The sequence below is a fragment of the Salvelinus fontinalis genome, chromosome 40 (genome assembly GCF_029448725.1).
Source record: "Salvelinus fontinalis isolate EN_2023a chromosome 40, ASM2944872v1, whole genome shotgun sequence".
Lineage (NCBI taxonomy): Eukaryota > Metazoa > Chordata > Actinopteri > Salmoniformes > Salmonidae > Salvelinus > Salvelinus fontinalis.
Genome location: NC_074704.1, coordinates 11,860,314 through 11,882,251, shown reverse-complemented (window position 1 = coordinate 11,882,251; position 21,938 = coordinate 11,860,314). Strand labels below are relative to the sequence as shown.

Below are 21,938 nucleotides of genomic sequence, written 5' to 3'. Positions count from 1 at the left end.
GTAGATCCCTGTATTGGCAGCAACATGTAGATCAGTAGAATAGTAACAATCCCACATGGTTTGTTGATAGGTTCCCTCTTGTTGGAACACTTTACACTGTGACATCAGAAAGAATACATTCTGGACCAATAACAGGCTTAGTATTACTAGTAGTTCTATATCCCATGGCGATCACTAATTGATATATTGGATGTGTCCCAAAAGGCACCCTATTCCCTATAATGAACATCTTTTGTCTAATGGTGCCCTATATAGGGTATTTGGTTTCATTTGGGATGTACACATTGTCTTAAAAGAGCCTAAACTTAAAGTGGTTGTCTGGTTGAATAACTCTCTCTCTCTCTCTCTCTCTCTCTCTCTCTCTCTCTCTCTCTCTCTCTCTCTCTCTCTCTCTCTCTCTCTCTCTCTCTCTCTCTCTCTCTCTCTCTCTCTCTCTCTCTCTCTCTCTCTCTCTCTCTCTCTCTCTCTCTCTCTCTCTCTCTCTCTCTCTCTCTCTCTCTCTCTCTCTCTCTCTCTCTCTCTCTCTCTCTCTCTTTCTCTCAATGAGAGTAAGAGAGAGAGAGGGGGAAAGAGAGAGAGAGGGGGAGTGCTCTAACAGAAAGAGGGAGTGGGGAGAGGAGAGTTAAACAGTGGTTTCTAACTCCATGTGGGTCACACTTAGAGGTGTCGCTCCTAAAGAGAGAGAATATTTCATTTATTTTCTCCCCACTTATCATACGGAATTAAAACCTTGTTAAACTGGGATTTTCTTCAATCTGAATTCAACAGTAAAGCAGATTTAATCTCAGACTGATTGTTCTTGTGGGACTAGTTTTATTATGATCCTACTAGTTGTCTGGATATAATACCAGTCTGTCTTTGAGATGGGGTCCAGAACTCTGCTTCTTATTCTGGGTGAGTCTAACCTTGGATATCTTTGGAACTTGACTATCTGTGTTTGTGCGTATGTGTGTGTGTGTTTTGGTGTGTGTGGGGTGTGTGTGTGTGTATGTGTGAGAAAGTGACAAAATGAGAGAGGTGGTATTTCAGAATTCATTGTCAGTTATAGTTGATTGGCTACAGAAAATTCCAAACATGATCCAACCATGGATACAGTGTGAATGTTACAACCATGGATACAGTGTGACTGTTACAACCATGGTTACAGTGTGAATGTTAGAACCATGGATACAGTGTGAATGTTACAACCATGGATACAGTGTGAATGTTACAACCATGGATACAGTGTGAATGTTACAACCATGGATACAGTGTGAATGTTACAACCATGGATACAGTGTGAATGTTACAACCATGGATACAGTGTGAATGTTACAACCATGGTTACAGTGTGAATGTTAGAACCATGGATACAGTGTGAATGTTACAACCATGGATACAGTGTGAATGTTACAACCATGGATACAGTGTGAATGTTACAACCATGGATATAGTGTGAATGTTACAACCATATCTAATACATGTATAAACTACAAGACTATTTACAAGACAGTGTATTGACGGTTTTAGTTTTAATCCATTTTAAATTCAGGCTGAAACACAACAAAATGTGAAAAGTAAAGGATTGTGAATACTTTCTGAAGGCTCTGTGTGTCTTTACAAATAACAGAATTTGTCACCTACCAACTTCGTTTCCTGTGGAGTGTGTGTGTGTGTGTAGAGGGTGAGATCATGACTGAAAGATTTCAGATAGACATCAGGCCTCGCACACACTGAGTGTCTTTATGATACAAACACAAACACACGCACGCACGCACGCACGCACGCACGCACGCACGCGCGCACACACACACACACACACACACACACACACACACACACACACGTACATACACACACACACACACACTCACATACAAACACACACACATACACACACACACACACACACTCACACTCACATACACACATACACATACACACATACACACACACACACACAAACTCATGTACACACACACACACACACACACACACACACTCACACTCACATACACACACACACATACACACACATACACACACACACATAAAAATACACACATACACAGAACCCAGCTCTAAAGATAGCCCACTAGTGTCAGTCCTGTTACTGTGTTGCTTCCTGGAAACAGAGACATTCTGACAGCAATGAATAACAGAACATAACCTGAACATAGTACTACATCCATAACATAACTACCTGAACATAGTACTACATCCATAACATAACTACCTGAACATAGTACTACATCCATAACATAACTACCTGAACATAGTACTACATCCATAACATCCATAACATAACTACCTGAACATAGTACTACATCCATAACATCCATAACATAACTACCTGAACATAGTACTACATCCATAACATCCATAACACAACTACCTGAACATAGTACTACATCCATAACATCCATAACACAACTACCTGAACATAGTACTACATCCATAACATCCATAACATAACTACCTGAACATAGTACTACATCCATAACATCCATAATATAACTACCTGAACATAGTACTACATCCATAACACAACTACCTGAACATAGTACTACATCCATAACATAACTACCTGAACATAGTACTACATCCATAACATCCATAACATAACTACTTGAACATAGTACTACATCAGCGTGGTAACGGACAACAGCAGCAGCAGCAGCGATCGGAGGACTCCTGGACCTGGGAGGAGATTCTGGATGGCAAGGGACCTTGAACTCAGGTTGGTGAATATCGCCGCCACAAAGTTGAGCTGGAGGCAGCGAAAGCGGAGAGGCGGTGGTATGAGGAGGCTGCACGTAAGCGCGGCTGGAAGCCAGAGAGGCAGCCCCAAAAATGTCTTGGGGGGGGCACACGGTGAGTGTGGCTAAGCCAGGTAGGAGACCTGAGCAAACTCCCCGTGCATACCTTGGAGAGAGAGGGACCGGGCAGGCACCGTGTTATGCCGTGAGGCGCACGGTGTCCCCGGTGAGCAGGCATAGCCCGGTGCGGTACATAGCAGCGCCTTGTATCGGTTGGGCTAGAATGGGCATCGAGCCAGGTGCCATGAAGCCGGCTCAACGCATCTGGTCTCCAGTGCGTCTCCTCGGGCCGGGGTTCATGGCACCAGCCCTACGTATGGTGTCCCCGGTTCGCCAGCACAGCCCATTGCGGCCTATTCTACCTCGCCGCACTGGCTTGGCTACGGGGAGCATTCAGCCAGGTAGGGTTAGACAGTTTCGGTGCTCAAGACCTGCGGTGCGCCTCCATGGTCCGGTCTGTCCGGTGCCACCCCCACGCACCAGCCCTCCGGCGGCAGCCCCTCGCACCAGGCTGTCTCTCTGTCTCCTCACTACAGGTGCTCCCATCTGTCCAGCGCCGCCAGGGTCTCCCGTCTGTCCAGCACCGCCTGAGCTGCCCGTCTGTCCAGTGCTGCCTGAGCTGCCCGTCTGTCCAGCGCCGCCTGAGCTGCCCGTCTGTCCAGCGCCGCCTGTGCCGCCCGTCTGTCCAGCGCCATCTGAGCCGCCCATCTGTCCAGCGCCGTCTGAGCCGCCTGTCTGTCCTGAGCCGTCAGAGCCGCCCGTCTGTCCTGAGCCTAGAGCCGCCCGCCAGTCAGGAGCCGCCAGAGCCGTCCGCCAGTCAGGAGCCGCCAGAGCCGCCCGCCAGTCAGGAGCCGCCAGAGCCGCCCGCCAGTCAGGAGCCGCCAGAGCCGCCCGCCAGTCAGGAGCCGCCAGAGCCGCCCGCCAGTCAGGAGCCGCCAGAGCCGCCCGCCAGTCAGGAGCCGCCAGAGCCGTCCGCCAGTCAGGTGCCGCCAGAGCCTGCCGACAGTCAGGAGCCGCAAGAGCCGCCCGCCAGTCAGGAGCCGCCAGAGCCGCCCGCCAGTCAGGAGCTGCCAGAGCCGCCCGTCAGTCCGGAGCTGCCCCTCAGTCCGGAAGCGCCCCTCAGTCCAGAGGCGCTCCTCAGTCCAGTGGGGCCCTTCAAGAGGGTCGCCGCTCAAAGGACGCCAATAAAGTGAACTAAGACTATGGTGGAGTGGGATCAACGTCCAGTGCCAGAGCCGCCACCGTGGACAGATGCCCTCCCAGACCCTCCCCTATAGGTTCAGGTTTTGCGGCCGGAGTCCGCACCTTGGGGGGGGGGGGGGGGGGGGGCGTTACTGTGATGCCCTGACCATAGTTTGCTTTGTATGTTTATATGTTTTGTTTGGTCAGGGTGTGTTCTGAGTGGGCATTCTATGTTGTATGTCTAGTTTGTCTGTTTCTGTGTTTGGCTTGATATGGTTCTCAATCAGAGGCAGGTATTAGTCGTTGTCTCTAATTGGGAACCATATTTAGGTATCCTGTTTTGTCATTGTGGGGTTTGGGTGATTGTCTAGGTGTTAGTTGCCTGTGTCTGCACTGTTATATATAGAGTCACGGTTGTTTTATTGTTTTGTATTAGTTTGGTTAGTGTTTCTTCTTAAATAAATAGAAGAATGTATTCACTTCACGCTGCGCCGTGGTCCTCCTCTCTTCCACATTACGACGAACGTGACACCTAGCTATAATATCTCTGTCTTCTCTACTATGCTTCAGTTTATTAACCTAGCTATAATATCTCTGTCTTCTCTACTATACTTCAGTTTATTAACCTAGTTATAATATCTCTGTCTTCTCTACTATACTTCAGTTTATTAACCTAGCTATAATATCTCTGTCTTCTCTACTATACTTCAGTTTATTAACCTAGCTATAATATCTCTGTCTTCTCTCCTAAACTTCAGTTTAGTAACCTAGCTATAATATCTCTGTCTTCTCTACTATACTTCAGTTTAGTAACCTAGTTATAATATCTCTGTCTTCTCTACTAAACTTCAGTTTAGTAACCTAGCTAAAATATCAAATTTGAACAATTTTGAGATCAGTAGAATATTAAAAATCCCACATGTTGATAGGCTCCCCCTTGTTGAGAATAAATGACAGTATGACATTAGAAACAATACCAGTAACCTCCTCCGATATCCTCACACCAGCCTCACTAATACTAGTAATACTAATCATCATCATCATCATCACTACTATCATCATCATCGTCATCATCATCGTCATCCCTATCACTACTATCATCATCATTAGCATCATCATTACAATTGGCTCATTCATGCCCCCTCCTCTCCCCTGTAACTATTCCCCAGGCCGTTGCTGTAAATGAGAATGTGTTCTCAGTCAATTTACCTGGTAAAATAAAGGGCAAAACAAATAAAATGTAAATGATCATCATCACCCACCGCATTTAACCATGGAAAGATGACTGGGTATATGGACAAATATAAACAGTGTAGTTTTTCCCTCCAAGGCAATCAAACAAGAGAAATGTCGGTACAGGGACAAAGTGGAGTCACAATTCAACAGCTCAGACATGAGACGTATGTGGCAGGGTCTACAGGCAATTACAGACTACAAAAAGAAAACCAGCAACATCTTGCTTCCAGACAAACTTAACACCTTCTTAGCACAATGAAATGTGAAGAAATCAAAGTGGGTGAACACTTACGAGTATTAACCAGAGAAGTGACAATATTTCTCTAAAATTCAGTATATCACAATTTGACCCAAATAATTAATGGAATTATATTAATAAATTAATCAGCATAATATGTAAATTAATTAACATAGAGCAAAATTCCAATATAATTTAACTCAAAATAACACTGAACAAATACAGAGAACCTAACCCCTGCCTCCAACATGACATTTCTGAAGCGACTAATTAGCAACTTTTAACAACTATAAAACGAATTGTAATTAGCGAAATTTGTAAATGAGCTATCGAATAAAGTTCCATAAACCAGATGCTTAAGAAATCATTAACTTGAATGTGAAATCAACCAAACACAGCATCTCTTCGTTCAGCCGCTGAAGTCCACATCCCAACCCTCTGGTTTAGCTGTTTCCCAGACACTTCTCCCGTCACCAAAGACTAGTCTATAATCCTGAATGCCTTACCAGTCGGTACGGGTTATTAAATGTGTGAACTATGGTGAAATAAATGTTTAAATACACATTTTGTGAAACTCACTCCCTAGTCCAGATACTCAGTAGTAGTTACTACAAGAGATTACAGCATAATCCCAGGTGGCAGCACACCTTTAGGGACAGATTACCGCGTAATCCCAGGTGGCAGCACACCTTTAGGGACAGATTACCGCGTAATCCCAGGTGGCAGCACATCTTTAGGGACAGATTACTGCATAAACCCAGGTGGCAGCACACCTTTAGGGACAGATTACAGCATAATCCCAGGTGGCAGCACACCTTTAGGGACAGATTACAGCATAATCCCAGGTGGCAGCACACCTTCAGGGACAGATTACTGCATAAACCCAGGTGGCAGCACACCTTTAGGGACAGATTACAGCATAATCCCAGGTGGCAGCACACCTTTAGGGACAGATTACCACATAATCCCAGGTGGCAGCACACCTTCAGGGACAGATTACTGCATAATCCCAGGTGGCAGCACACCTTTAGGGACAGATTACTGCATAATCCCAGGTGGCAGCACACCTTCAGGGACAGATTACTGCATAATCCCAGGTGGCAGCACACCTTTAGGGACAGATTACAGCATAAACCCAGGTGGCAGCACACCTTTAGGGAGATATGGAGTGAATTTGGTAAATTCAGGAAAAGTAGGCACCACGAAGACATTCAAATATATGCAATTTTTTATTTTTATTTTTTATTTATTTCACCTTTATTTAACCAGGTAGGCTAGTTGAGAACAAGTTCTCATTTGCAACTGCGACCTGGCCAAGATAAAGCATAGCAGTGTGAACAGACAACACAGAGTTACACATGGAGTAAACAATAAACAAGTCAATAACATGGTAGAAAAAAGGAGAATCTATATACAATGTGTGCAAAAGGCATGAGGTAGGCAATAAATTGAATAATTACAATTTAGCAGATTAACATTGGAGTGATAAATCATCAGATGATCATGTGCAAGAAGAGATACTGGTGTGCAAAAGAGCAGAAAAGTAAATAAATAAAAGCAGTATGGGGGGTGAGGTAGGTAAATTGGGTGGGTAGTTTACAGATGGACTATGTACAGCTGCAGCGATCGGTTAGCTGCTCGGATAGCAGATTTTTAAAGTTGTTGAGGGAGATAAAAGTCTCCAACTTCAGAGATTTTTGCAATTCGTTCCAGTCGCAGGCAACAGAGAACTGGAAGGAAAGGCGTCCAAATGAGGTTTTGGCTTTAGGGATGATCAGTGAGATACACCTGCTGGAGCGCGTGCTGCGGGTGGGTGTAGCCATCGTGACCAGTGAACTGAGATAAGGCGGCACTTTACCTAGCATAGCCTTGTAGATGACCTGGAGCCAGTGGGTCTGACGACGAACATGTAGCGAGGGCCAGCCGACTAGGGCATACAGGTCGCAGTGGTGGGTCGTATAAGGTGCTTTAGTAACAAAACGAATGGCACTGTGATAAACTGCATCCAGTTTGCTGAGTAGAGTATTGGAAGCTATTTTGTAGATGACATCGCCGAAGTCGAGGATCGGTAGGATAGTCAGTTTTACTAGGGTAAGTTTGGCGGCGTGAGTGAAGGAGGCTTTGTTGCGGAATAGAAAGCCGATTCTTGATTTGATTTTGGATTGGAGATGTTTGATATGAGTCTGGAAGGAGAGTTTGCAGTCTAGCCAGACACCTAGGTACTTATAGATGTCCACATATTCTAGGTCGGAACCGTCCAGGGTGGTGATGCTAGTCGGGCGTGCGGGTGCAGGCAGCGAACGGTTGAAAAGCATGCATTTGGTTTTACTAGCGTTTAAGAGCAGTTGGAGGCCACGGAAGGAGTGTTGTATGGCATTGAAGCTCGTTTGGAGGTTAGATAGCACAGTGTCCAAGGAAGGGCCGGAAGTATATAGAATGGTGTCGTCTGCGTAGAGGTGGATCAGGGAATCGCCCGCAGCAAGAGCAACATCATTGATGTATACAGAGAAAAGAGTCGGCCCGAGAATTGAACCCTGTGGTACCCCCATAGAGACTGCCAGAGGACCGGACAACATGCCCTCCGATTTGACACACTGAACTCTGTCTGCAAAGTAGTTGGTGAACCAGGCAAGGCAGTCATTAGAAAAACCGAGGCTACTGAGTCTGCCGATAAGAATATGGTGATTGACAGAGTCGAAAGCCTTGGCCAGGTCGATGAAGACGGCTGCACAGTAATGTCTTTTATCGATGGCGGTTATGATATCGTTTAGTACCTTGAGCGTGGCTGAGGTGCACCCGTGACCGGCTCGGAAACCGGATTGCACAGCGGAGAAGGTACGGTGGGATTCGAGATGGTCAGTGATCTGTTTGTTGACTTGGCTTTCGAAGACCTTAGATAGGCAGGGCAGGATGGATATAGGTCTGTAACAGTTTGGGTCCAGGGTGTCTCCCCCTTTGAAGAGGGGGATGACCGCGGCAGCTTTCCAATCCTTGGGGATCTCAGATGATACGAAGGAGAGGTTGAACAGGCTGGTAATAGGGGGTGCGACAATGGCGGCGGACAGTTTCAGAAATAGGGGGTCCAGATTGTCAAGCCCAGCTGATTTGTATGGGTCCAGGTTTTCCAGCTCTTTCAGAACATCTGCTATCTGGATATGGGTAAAGGAGAAGCTGGGGAGGCTTGGGCGAGTAGCAGCGGGGGGGGCGGGGCTGTTGGCCAAGGTTGGAGTCGCCAGGAGGAAGGCATGGCCAGCCATTGAGAAATGTTTGTTGAAATTTTAGATTATCACGGACTTATCAGTGGTGACCGTGTTACCTAGCCTCAGTGCAGTGGGCAGCTGGGAGGAGGTGCTCTTGTTTTCCATGGACTTTACAGTATCCCAGAACTCTGGCCTTTGCTTTCCTGACTGACTGCGTGTATTGGTTCCTGACTTCCCTGAACAGTTGCATATCGCGGGGGCTCTTCGATGCTATTGCAGTTCGCCACAGGATGTTTTTGTGCTGGTCGAGGGCAGTCAGGTCTGGAGTGAACCAAGGGCTATATCTGTTCTTGGTTCTGCATTTTTTGAACGGAGCATGCTTGTCTAATATGGTGAGGAAGTAACTTTTAAAGAATGACCAGGCATCCTCAACTGACGGGATGAGGTCAATATCCTTCCAGGGTACCCGGGCCAGGTCGATTAGAAAGGCCTGCTCGCAGAAGTGTTTTAGGGAGCGTTTGACAGTGATGAGGGGTGGTCGTTTGACCGCGGACCCGTGGCGGATACAGGCAATGAGGCAGTGATCGCTGAGATCTTGATTGAAGACAGCAGAGGTGTATTTGGAGGGCAGGTTGGTCAGGATAATGTCTATTAGGGTGCCCATGTTTACGGATTTAGGGTTGTACCTGGTGGGTTCCTTGATGATTTGTGTGAGATTGAGGGCATCAAGCTTGGATTGTAGGACTGCCGGGGTGTTAAGCATATCCCAGTTTAGGTCACCTAACAGAACAAACTCTGAAGCTAGATGGGGAGCGATCAATTCACAGATGGTGTCCAGGGCACAGCTGGGAGCTGAGGGGGGTCGGTAGCAGGCGGCAACAGTGAGAGACTTATTTCTGGAGAGATTAATTTTTAAAATTAGAAGTTCGAACTGTTTGGGCATAGACCTGGAGAGTATGACAGAACTTTGCAGGCTATCTCTGCAGTAGATTGCAACTCCTCCCCCTTTTGCAGTTCTATCTTGACGGAAAGTGTTATAGTTGGGTATGGAAATCTCAGAATTTTTGGTGGCCTTCCTAAGCCAGGATTCGGACACGGCAAGGACATCAGGGTTGGCAGAGTGTGCTAAAGCGGTGAGTAAGGCAAACTTAGGGAGGAGGCTTCTGATGTTGACATGCATGAGGCCAAGGCTTTTTCGATCACAGAAGTCAACAAATGAGGGTGACTGGGGACATGCAGGGCCTGGGTTTACCTCCACATCACCCGAGGAACAGAGGAGTAGTAGGATGAGGGTGCGGCTAAAGGCTATCAAAACTGGTCGCCTAGAGCGTTGGGGACAAAGAATAAAAGGAGCAGATTTATGGGCGTGGTAGAATAGATTCTGGGCATAATGTGCAGACAGGGGTATGGTGGGGCGCGGGTACAGCGGAGGCAAGCCCAGGCACTGGGTGATGATAAGAGAGGTTGTATCTCTGGACATGCTGGTCTCAATGGGTGAGGTCACCGCATGTGTGGGGGGTGGGACAAAGGAGGTATCAGAGGTACGGAGAGTGGAACTACGGGGTCCATTGCAAACCAAAACAATGATAATGATAACTAGCCTGAACAACAGTATGCAAGGCATATTGATATTTGAGAGAGACATACAATAAGGCATAAAGTGATTGCAGGTCTTGATTGGGAGAGCTAGCTAAAACAACAGGTAAGATAACAGCAGCAATAACAGGGTGCTAGTCTAACACAGCAACAACAGGTAAAAATGGCGACGACTAGGCAGAGAGGGTCGGATTAACTACACACAGATCCTGAGTTAAAGCACAGAGCCGACAGATAAAACACAAATAAACAGAATGGAGTACCGTGAATTAATGGACAGTCAAGCAGGCATCAGCTATGTAGCCGAGTGATCATAGTGTCCAGGGGGCAGCCGTAGATGGAGCAGGGAGGCCTCCACTAAGCTAGCACGCGGCGTTTAAAGTTAGTAGCCCGGGGGGTGGTCTGCTCAGACGGAGGGGGTCTGCTCAGACGTGGTCGTGTCGACAGAGAATCCAAGCCAGATGGCGATGGCGAAAGAGAGGTTGTGAATTGTAGAATTGTGTTTGCTAACTGGTGCTAGCTTCGTGGCAGTGGCGCTAGCTGCGCTAGCTGCAAGCTAGCTGTGAGGATCAGAAGTAGTGGCTCAGGGATTACGGCAGGAATCCGGCGTTGTTGTCGAGAGACAGTCCGATGCTGGTAAATTGGTGAGTAATATCCAGGCTAATAACAGGGCTGGTGTCTGTGCAGAAGGTAAAAAGCTGCTAGCAGCGGCAAAAAAATGGCTAAATTAGCTTGTAGCTGATTTAGACCAGTTGTGATGGATTGGCAGGGCTCTGTGTCGGCAAAAAAGGTCCAGTCCAATTGGCAAAAGAGGTATTGTAGCCCAAGAATTCGCTGGTAGACCTCTTCGGCTAGCCGGCAGATGGGCCTAGCTCGAGGCTAGCTCAAGGCTAACTGGTGCTTGCTTCGGGACAGAGGTGTTAGCCAGTAGTAGCCACTCGGTTGCAGCTAGCTAGCTGTGATGATACGGTGTAATTGTCCAGAGCTTGCGTCAGGAAATCCGGTGATGTGGTAGAGAAAAATCAGTCCTATATGCTCTGGGTTGATATCGCGCTTGCAGACTTGCAGGTATTGGCCCGAGCTGAAGCTGGCTGTGTCCGAGTTAAGGGTGAAGACCGCAGCAGTGGCTAACTGACTACTAGCTAGTAGCTAGTTATCTGGCTAGCTTCTGATTGGGGTTACGGTTCTAAAGTATAAAAAATAGCAGGTCCGTACCACATTGGGTGAGGCGGAATGCGGAATGTAGGAATGTATATTCAGTTCCCAGTTCCTAGATGGAAAGTGAAATTAAAATATATACGAAATGTATACGAAAAATACGAGGACTATTTACACGGGACAAGACAGGACAAACACACGTCCGACTGCTACGCCATCTTGGATTGTGGAGAACAAGTATTTTACTGGTGATTATACCCATGGGCCTATAGGACAGTAGCCTACGGTATAGAGTGGCATTTGGGATGCAGAAATATAAAGAAGAAACTTTTTTGCATCCCAACGAGGTCCAGAGTACTGTGGTGTTGACAGGGATGGGATTGAAGCTAGTCCAAGGCTAGTACTTTTCAGATCTGGCTAGTAGAACATTTCCCAAACTAGCCTGTCTGTGACAATTTGTATTTTAAAATATTTCATGGCACATATTTTGGACCCGGGCTAATAATAATCTACCAGCCTGGCTGACAAGTGCCCAAAATCTGTAACTTCCATCCCTGGTTGTCGGCCTGTTCATTCAGATGAAGACCGTAGCAAACAGTTGTAAAGTGTTGCAAAACGTTTAGTAACAGAAACGTTTTACTCCAAACGAAATTCACTTTGCAATGAAAATGAGAGTTCCTAAATCAGTCCCTGATTGGGGAAGAATACAAATAAATAGTGGAACTGGCTTTGAAGTCCAGAGTTCAATCTGAGGGCTTTAAACCATAAATTAGTGTGACGTTGAGTAACAATCCCACATGGCTTTGTTGATAGGTTCCCTCTTGTTGGAACACTTTACACTGTGACATCAGAAAGAATACATTCTGGACAATAACAGGCTTAGTATTACTAGTAGTTCTATATCCCATGGCTATCACTAATTGATATATTGGATGTGTCCCAAATGCACCCTATTCCCTATAGTGAACATCTTTTGACTAATGGTGCCCTATATAGGAAATATGGTTTAATTTGGGATGTGCACATTGTCTTAAAAGAGTCTAAGCTTAAAGTGGTTATGTGGTTGAATATCTCTTTATTCTCTCTCTCTCTCTCTCTCTCTCTCTCTCGCTCTCTCTCTTTCTCTCTCTCTCTCCTCACAGGTCTTCATTTCAGTCTACTGGGGAATCTAGAGGCCAGAGATTGCGGCCTGGGCTTCATATTCAAAACAAGAAAACAATGTGTTGATACAGATGAGTGTAAAGAGTGGGACAGTGCCTCACCCTGTGGAAGTAATACCACGTGTTACAACACACAGGGGAGCTTCTACTGTCAGTGTCTACCTGGGTTCAAATCCACAACGACTGTCAACTTCACCTTTTCTGGACAGTGTACTGGTGAGTATTTGTGTGTGTGTGTGTGTGTGTGTGTGTGTGTGTGTGTGTGTGTGTGTGTGTGTGTGTGTGTGTGTGTGTGTGTGTGATGCGAGGGTCTCAGTTCATGGTCATATATAAGTTAGGAAGTGCAGCTCAGTTTCCACCTCATTTAGTGGGCAGTGTGCACATAGCCTGTCTTCTCTTGAGAGCCAGGTGTGCCTACAGCGGCCTTTCTCAATAGCAAGGCTATGCTCACTGAGTCTTTACATAGTCAAAGATTTCCTTAAGTTTTGGTCAGTCACAGTGGTCAGGGATTCTGCCACTGTGTACTCTCTGTTGAGGGCCAGATAGCATTCTAGTGTAAACCTCGTCGAAATGGGTAGACCAAGGCACAGCGTGATTTGGGTTCATCATATTTTATTCAAATGTGAACCAGCAACAAAACAATAAAGAGAAACAAAAAAACGAACGTACAGCTTTGTAGGGCTCAAAAGCAACAATACAAAAACAAGATCCCACAAACAACAGGTGGGAAAAAGGCTACCTAAATATGATCCCTAATCAGAGACAAGGATAAACAGCTGCCTCTGATTGGGAACCATACCAGGCCAACATAGAAATACAAAAACTAGACAACACATAGAAATAATTAACTAGAACACCCCCCAGTCACGCCCTGACCTACTCCACCATAGAAAATAAAGCCTTTCTATGGTCAGGACGTGACATCTAGTTTGCTAAGGGGGATCTTCACCAGGTTAATTTCTCTGTAGGTGATGGCTTTGTTATGGAAGGTTTGGGAATCACTTCCTTTTAGGTGGTTGTAGAATTTAACGGCTCTTTTCTGGATTTTCATAATTAGCGGGTATCGGCCTAATTCTGCTCTGCATGCATTATTTGGTGTTTTACGTTGTACATTGATCTCAATACTACTGCCCTAAACAGAGGTCACTACCCTCACTTTTCCCAATACTACTGCCCCAAACAGAGGTCACTACCCTCACTTTTCCCAATACTACTGCCCCAAACAGAGGTCACTATCCTCACTGTTCCCAATACTACTGCCCCAAACAGAGGTTACTACCCTCACTGTTCTCAATACTACTGCCCCAAACAGAGGTTACTACCCTCACTGTTCTCAATACTACTGCCCCAAACAGAGGTCACTACCCTCACTGTTCTCAATACTACTGCCCTAAACAGAGGTCACTACCCTCACTGTTCTCAATACTACTGCCCCAAACAGAGGTCACTATCCTCACTGTTCCCAATACTACTGCCCCAAACAGAGGTCACTACCCTCACTGTTCTCAATACTACTGCCCCAAACAGAGGTCACTATCCTCACTGTTCCCAATACTACTGCACCAAACAGAGGTTACTACCCTCACTGTTCTCAATACTACTGCCCCAAACAGAGGTTACTACCCTCACTGTTCTCAATACTACTGCCCCAAACAGAGGTCACTATCCTCACTGTTCCCAATACTACTGCCCCAAACAGAGGTCACTACCCTCACTGTTCTCAATACTACTGCCCTAAACAGAGGTCACTACCCTCACTGTTCCCAAAACTACTGCCCCAAACAGAGGTCACTACCCTCACTGTTCTCAATACTACTGCCCCAAACAGAGGTCACTATCCTCACTGTTCCCAATACTACTGCCCCAAACAGAGGTCACTATCCTCACTGTTCTCAATACTACTGCCCCAAACAGAGGTCACTACCCTCACTGTTCTCAATACTACTGCACCAAACAGAGGTCACTACCCTCACTGATCCCAATACTACTGCCCCAAACAGAGGTCACTATCCTCACTGTTCCCAATACTACTGCCCCAAACAGAGGTCACTATCCTCACTGTTCTCAATACTACTGCCCCAAACAGAGGTCACTATCCTCACTGTTCCCAATACTACTGCCCCAAACAGAGGTTACTACCCTCACTGATCCCCAACTACTGCCCCAAACAGAGGTCACTATCCTCACTGTTCTCAATACTACTGCCCCAAACAGAGGTCACTACCCTCACTGATCCCAATACTACTGCCCCAAACAGAGGTCACTATCCTCACTGTTCCCAATACTACTGCCCCAAACAGAGGTCACTATCCTCACTGTTCTCAATACTACTGCCCCAAACAGAGGTCACTATCCTCACTGTTCCCAATACTACTGCCCCAAACAGAGGTTACTACCCTCACTGATCCCCAACTACTGCCCCAAACAGAGTTCACTACCCTCACTGTTCCCAATACTACTGCCCCAAACAGAGGTCACTATCCTCACTGTTCCCAATACTACTGCCCCAAACAGAGGTCACTACCCTCACTGTTCCCAATACTACTGCCCCAAACAGAGGTCACTACCCTCACTGTTCTCAATACTACTGCCCTAAACAGAGGTCACTAACCTCACTGATCTCAATACTACTGCCCCAAACAGAGGTCACTACCCTCACTGTTCTCAATACTACTGCCCCAAACAGAGGTCACTACCCTCACTTTTCCCAATACTACTGCCCCAAACAGAGGTCACTACCCTCACTGTTCTCAATACTACTGCCCCAAACAGAGGTCACTACCCTCACTGTTCTCAATACTACTGCCCCAAACAGAGGTCACTACCCTCACTGTTCTCAATACTACTGCCCTAAACAGAGGTCACTATCCTCACTGATCTCAATACTACTGCCCCAAACAGAGGTCACTATCCTCACTGTTCTCAATACTACTGCCCTAATCAGAGGTCACTATCCTCACTGTTCTCAATACTACTGCCCCAAACAGAGGTCACTACCCTCACTGTTCTCAATACTACTGCCCCAAACAGAGGTCACTACCCTCACTGATCCCAATACTACTGCCCCAAACAGAGGTCACTACCCTCACTGTTCTCAATACTACTGCCCCAAACAGAGGTCACTACCCTCACTGTTCTCAATACTACTGCCCTAAACAGAGGTCACTACCCTCACTTTTCCCAATACTACTGCCCTAAACAGAGGTCACTATCCTCACTGTTCCCAATACTACTGCCCCAAACAGAGGTCACTACCCTCACTGTTCTCAATACTACTGCCCCAAACAGAGGTCACTACCCTCACTGTTCCCAATACTACTGCCCTAAACAGAGGTCACTATCCTCACTGTTCTCAATACTACTGCCCTAAACAGAGGTCACTACCCTCACTGTTCTCAATACTACTGCCCCAAACAGAGGTCCCTACCCTCACTGTTCTCAATACTACTGCCCCAAACAGAGGTCACTACCCTCACTTTTCCCAATACTACTGCCCTAAACAGAGGTCACTATCCTCACTGTTCTCAATACTACTGCCCCAAACAGAGGTCACTACCCTCACTGTTCCCAATACTACTGCCCTAAACAGAGGTCACTACCCTCACTTTTCCCAATACTACTGCCCTAAACAGAGGTCACTATCCTCACTGTTCTCAATACTACTGCCCCAAACAGAGGTTACTACCCTCACTGTTCTCAATACTACTGCCCTAAACAGAGGTCACTACCCTCACTGTTCTCAATACTACTGCCCCAAACAGAGGTCACTACCCTCACTGTTCTCAATACTACTGCCCTAAACAGAGGTCACTACCCTCACTGTTCCCAATACTACTGCCCCAAACAGAGGTCACTACCCTCACTGTTCCCAATACTACTGCCCCAAACAGAGGTCACTACCCTCACTGTTCTCAATACTACTGCCCTAAACAGAGGTCACTACCCTCACTGTTCCCAATACTACTGCCCCAAACAGAGGTCACTACCCTCACTGTTCTCAATACTACTGCCCTAAACAGAGGTTACTACCCTCACTGTTCTCAATACTACTGCCCCAAACAGAGGTCACTATCCTCACTGTTCTCAATACTACTGCCCTAAACAGAGGTCACTATCCTCACTGTTCTCAATACTACTGCCCCAAACAGAGGTCACTACCCTCACTGTTCTCAATACTACTGCCCTAAACAGAGGTCACTATCCTCACTGTTCTCAATACTACTGCCCCAAACAGAGGTCACTGCTGTGCAAACCACCCCATAAGGACAGGTCTAGGTTCAGTTTTACTGTGTAAGCCTGGATAATGATGATCAGTAAGGGACTATATAAACTGATCTGAGTGTGGTGCTTATATTACAGTAGGGACTCTGTTGCTGTAGAAACCGTTATTCCATTGGCAGCTTCCTCTTTCTAGTGCTGAGGCCCAAATGGTACCCTATTCCCTATATAGTGCACTACGTTAGACCAGGGCCCATAGAGTACTATATCATAGGGTGTCAATTGGGATGGATCCTAGGATGGTTACCATGGTAACATTTCAGCACTGGTGTGCTGTGGGTTTCTGGGTGTTTTAATCTCCAACTCAACTTCCTCTCTGTCTCATGTCTTCATTTGTATCTTAGTTAGTTGGTATCTGATGGTAAACATGGTTACCCATGGCAACAACTTGGATCTACTATGACCATGATAAGGATGTGACAGTTTTCATTTGTATGTGTTGTGTTGTTGTGTTCTGGTGTGTGTTGTGGTGTGTGTTGTGTTGTATTTGTATTTATTAAGGATCCCCATTAGTTCCAGCCAAGGCAGCAACTACTCTTCCTGGGGTCCAGCAAAATTAAGGCAGTTTAAAAACTTTACAAAACATTCACAATAGATTTCACACGTCACTAAATGTTGTGTTGTGGTGCAGATAACATGCACGTGTGATGGTTGTTACTTCTCATTGTGTTGTGTTGTTCTGTGTCCTGTCGTGTGGTTGTTGTTGTTGTGCAGGTGTGATGGTGGTATGTTATATATGTGTTATGTTGTGTAGTGTTGTGTTCTGTTGTGTTGTACTGTGTCGTTTCGATCCAGCTGTGATGGTTGTGTTTTGTAATATGTATGTGCTGTGTAGTGTTGATCCAGGTGTGATGGCAGTGTTTTGTGTTTCCTTCAGTACTGACCTGTGACCAGGTCAAAGCGGATCAGACTCCTGGACAGGTGAGTTGTAAACCCTGACACCTGATATCACTTATGATAACTAACACTTTAGGGTGACATTTATAGAATATGGCATGAAGCAGTCAGTGAAATAACCAGAACATTTATAGAATATGGCATGAAGCAGTCAGTAAAATAACCAGAACATTTATAGAATATTGCATGAAGCAGTCAGTAAAATAACCAGAACATTTATAGAATACGGGAGTGAGCAGTCAGTAAAATAACCAGAACATTTATAGACTACGGCAGTGCGCAGTCAGTAAAATAACCAGAACAGTTATACAATATGTCAGTGAGCAGTCAGTAAAATAACCAGTAGATCTCTCAGACTGTCTCTCAGACTGTCCCAGGTTTAGCTGGTCTCCTGTCCCTGATGAGGAAAAGCTGTCTGGCGTTAAGTAACTCTGGGGACGCAGCCGGAGGGAGACTGTCTGGAGAGGTGTTACTGGAGGTAAACCCCACACACACACACACACACACACACACACACACACACACACACACACACACACACACACACACACACACACACACACACACACACACACACACACACACACACACACACACACACACACACACACACACACACACACACACACACAGTGAAATCATGCATGCATATAAACATATACACCTCGTTCACTTACTTACTGTTTCCTGTTTCTGCTTCCTGTGTGTAGAATGTCTTCACAGAGATAGACAGTCTCCTGTCTCAAGGTATCCTAAGCAACAGCCGGGAGGTGAGTGGGTTGCTAGGCGCCGTGGAGGACACCTTGATGCTCATCGGGCCACAGCTCAGAGACACCCACACCACCATGGAAACAGACCACACAGGTAACACACACACACACACACACATGAACACATACACACGCACACACACACACATGAACATGCACACACACTCTCACACACACACACACACACACACACACACACACACACACACACACACACACACACACACACACACACACACACACACACACACACACACAAATGCACACACACACACGAACATGCACACACTCACACGCGAATATGCACAAACTCACACACGAACATGTACACACACACACACACACACACACGCACACACACACACACACACACACACACACACACACACACACACACACACACACACACACACACACACACACACACACACACACACACACACACACACACACACACACACACACACACACACACACACACACACACACACACACACACACACACACACACACACACACACACACACACACACACACACACACACACACACACACACACACACACACACACACACACACACACACACACACACACACACACACACATGAACTTCCAGACACAAACTCACATTTACACACACACACACATCCTCCTTCACCTTTCGCCTTGTCCTTGTACACAGCGGCAGAGCTTGCAGTGAGGAGGGGACAGACTCCGCCCACTGGATCAATCAGCCTGGCCAATGACAACGCTCGACTGGACACCAGCTGGGAGACAGCCACCGGCAACGGGACGTACCCAGGTAGGCTACTCTTCCTCATCATCATCATGATCCTCATCTCTATAACTAAGTACTGTATCTTTTAGTACCAGTAACTTTCCAAAAACTCCCAGGTTGCCTAGAAATCCTGGTTTCCGCATTTCCTGCTTATTCAAATCAAATAAAGTAAAATTGTATTTGTCACGGGCATCAAATACAACAGCTATAGACCTTACTGTGAAATGCTTACAAGCCCTTAACCAACAATGCAGTTTAAAAAAAAATAAGTGTGAAGTCAAAAATAAAAACAATTATGAAATAGCAGCAGTAAAATAACAGTAGCGATGCTATATACAAGGGGTACCGGTACAGAGTCAATGTGTGGGGGGCACTGGTTAGTCGAGGTAATTGAGGTAATATGTGCATGTAGGTAGAGTTATTAAAGTGACAATGCATAGATGATAACAAGAAAGTAGCAGCAGCGTAAAAAAGGGGTTGGGAGGGTAGCTATTTGACTAGATGTTCAGGAGTCTTGGGGGATAGAAGCTGTTTAGAAGCCTCTTGGACCTAGACCTGATGCCCCGGTACTGCATGCCGTTCGGTAGCAGAGAGAACAGTCTGTGACAAGAGTGACTGGAGTCTTTGACAATGTTGACACCGCCTGGTATAGAGCTCCTGGATGGCAGGAAGCTTGGCCCCAGTGATGTACTGGGCCGTACGCATTACCCTCTGTAGTGTCTTGTGGTCGGAGGCCAAGCAGTTGCCATACCAGGCAGTGATGCAACCAGTCAGGATGCTCTCGACGGTGCAGCTGTATAACTTTTTGAGGATCTGAGGACCCATGCCAAATCTTTTCAGTCTCCTGAGAGGGAACTTGAAGCTCTCAACCTGCTCCACTACAGCCCTGTCGATGAGAATGGTGGTGTGTTCGGTCCTCCTTTTCCTGTAGTCCACAATCATCTCCTTTGTCTTGATCACGTTGAAGGAGAGGTTGTTGTCCTGGCACCACACGGCCAGGTATCTGACCTACTCCCTATAGAATGTCTCCTCGTTGTCGGTGATCAGGCCTACCACTGTTCTGTCATTCGCAAACTTAATGATGGTGTTGGAGTCTTGCTTGGCCATGAGTCGTGGGTGAAAAGGGAGTACAAGAGAGGACTGATCACGCACCCCTGAGGGGCCCCCATGTTGAGGATCACCTGGGGGGCGGCCTTTCACGAAGTCCAGGATCCAGTTGCAGAGGGAGGTGTTTAGTACCAGGATCCTTAGCTTAGTGAAGAGCTTTGAGGGCACTATGGTGTTGAACGCTGAGCTGTAGTCAATGAACAGCATTCTAACGTAGGTGTTCCTTTTATCCAGGTGGGAAAGGGCAGTGTGGAGTGCAATAGAGATTGTATCATCTGTGGATCTGTTGGGGCGGTATGCAAATTGGAGTGTAGGGTTGCTGGGATAATGGTGTTGATGTGAGCCATGACCAGCCTTTCAAAGCACCTCCTTATTCCAGGAATCTTCCAACCAGGAAACTTGAAAAACCTGGGAATTCTGGGAAAGCTACAATACATTCTGGTAACTTGCTTCATTCTGTGATCACAGGTTTCACTCTGGTTGGGTTGGTGTGTTACAAGACAGTGGAGACATATGTCAACAACTCCTTCCAGTACCTCACTGACACAAACACAGACACAGACACAGACACAGCAACAGCCACAGCATCAAAGCCTAGCTACCAGATCAGTTCCAAGGTGGTAACAGCTCTCGTCAGTAACCCAGCAACAGAACACCTCGCCCAGCCTGTAATCCTCACCTTCAAACATCTACAGGTATCATTTAAAAATATAACATGTGCCATAGTGCTGATGTTAAAATATCAAGAAGGTAAATATTCTAGTATATCATAATCGTACAGCTACGGTTAGGACTTGCATTTTTCCACATACCGACGATGGACTAACATACTGACGGTAGCCTAACACACTGACGGTGGACTAACATACTGACGATGGTCTAACATACTGACAATGGCCTAACATAATGACGATGGCCTAACATAATGACAATGGCCTCACAGACTGACGATGACCTAACATACTGACGATGGCCTAACATAATGACGGTGGCCTAACACACTGACGGTGGACTAACATACTGACGTTGGTCTAACATACTGCCGATGGTCTAACATACTGACGGTGGCCTAACATACTGACGATGGCCTAACATACTGACGATGACCTAACATACTGACGATGGTCTAACATACTGACGGTGGCCTAACATACTGACGATGGCCTAACATACTGACGATGACCTAACGTACTGACGATGGTCTAACATACTGACGATGGCCTAACATACTGACGATGACCTAACATACTGACGATGACCTAACATACTGACGATGGTCTAACATACTGACGATGGCCTAACATACTGACGATGGCCTAACATATTGACGATGACCTAACATACTGACGATGGCCTAACATACTGACGATGGCCTAACATACTGACGATGACCTAACATACTGACGATGGCCTAACATACTGACGATGGCCTAACATACCGACGATGACCTAACATACCGACGATGGCCTAATATACTGACGATGACCTAACATACTGACGATGGCCTAACATACTGACGATGACCTAACATACTGACG

The 21,938-nt window shown here is 46.3% G+C and overlaps 2 protein-coding genes across 2 annotated transcripts in view; both read left to right on the top strand.

Moving 5' to 3' along the window:
- Positions 1-21,938, top strand: part of LOC129839513 (adhesion G protein-coupled receptor E5-like) — a 98,066-nt gene that overhangs the window by 48,512 nt on the left and 27,616 nt on the right. The gene's annotated exons all lie outside the window — the stretch shown is intronic.
- The window catches only part of LOC129839514 (adhesion G protein-coupled receptor E5-like), a 46,814-nt gene continuing 25,547 nt past the window's right edge, over positions 672-21,938 (top strand). The window contains exons 1-7 of the mRNA XM_055907020.1: positions 672-894; positions 12,551-12,784; positions 17,724-17,767; positions 18,111-18,221; positions 18,454-18,607; positions 19,197-19,316; positions 20,868-21,094. Coding sequence (XP_055762995.1) covers positions 864-894; positions 12,551-12,784; positions 17,724-17,767; positions 18,111-18,221; positions 18,454-18,607; positions 19,197-19,316; positions 20,868-21,094 — 921 coding nt within the window. The 5' untranslated portion in view covers positions 672-863. The remainder of the gene's footprint in view (positions 895-12,550; positions 12,785-17,723; positions 17,768-18,110; positions 18,222-18,453; positions 18,608-19,196; positions 19,317-20,867; positions 21,095-21,938) is intronic.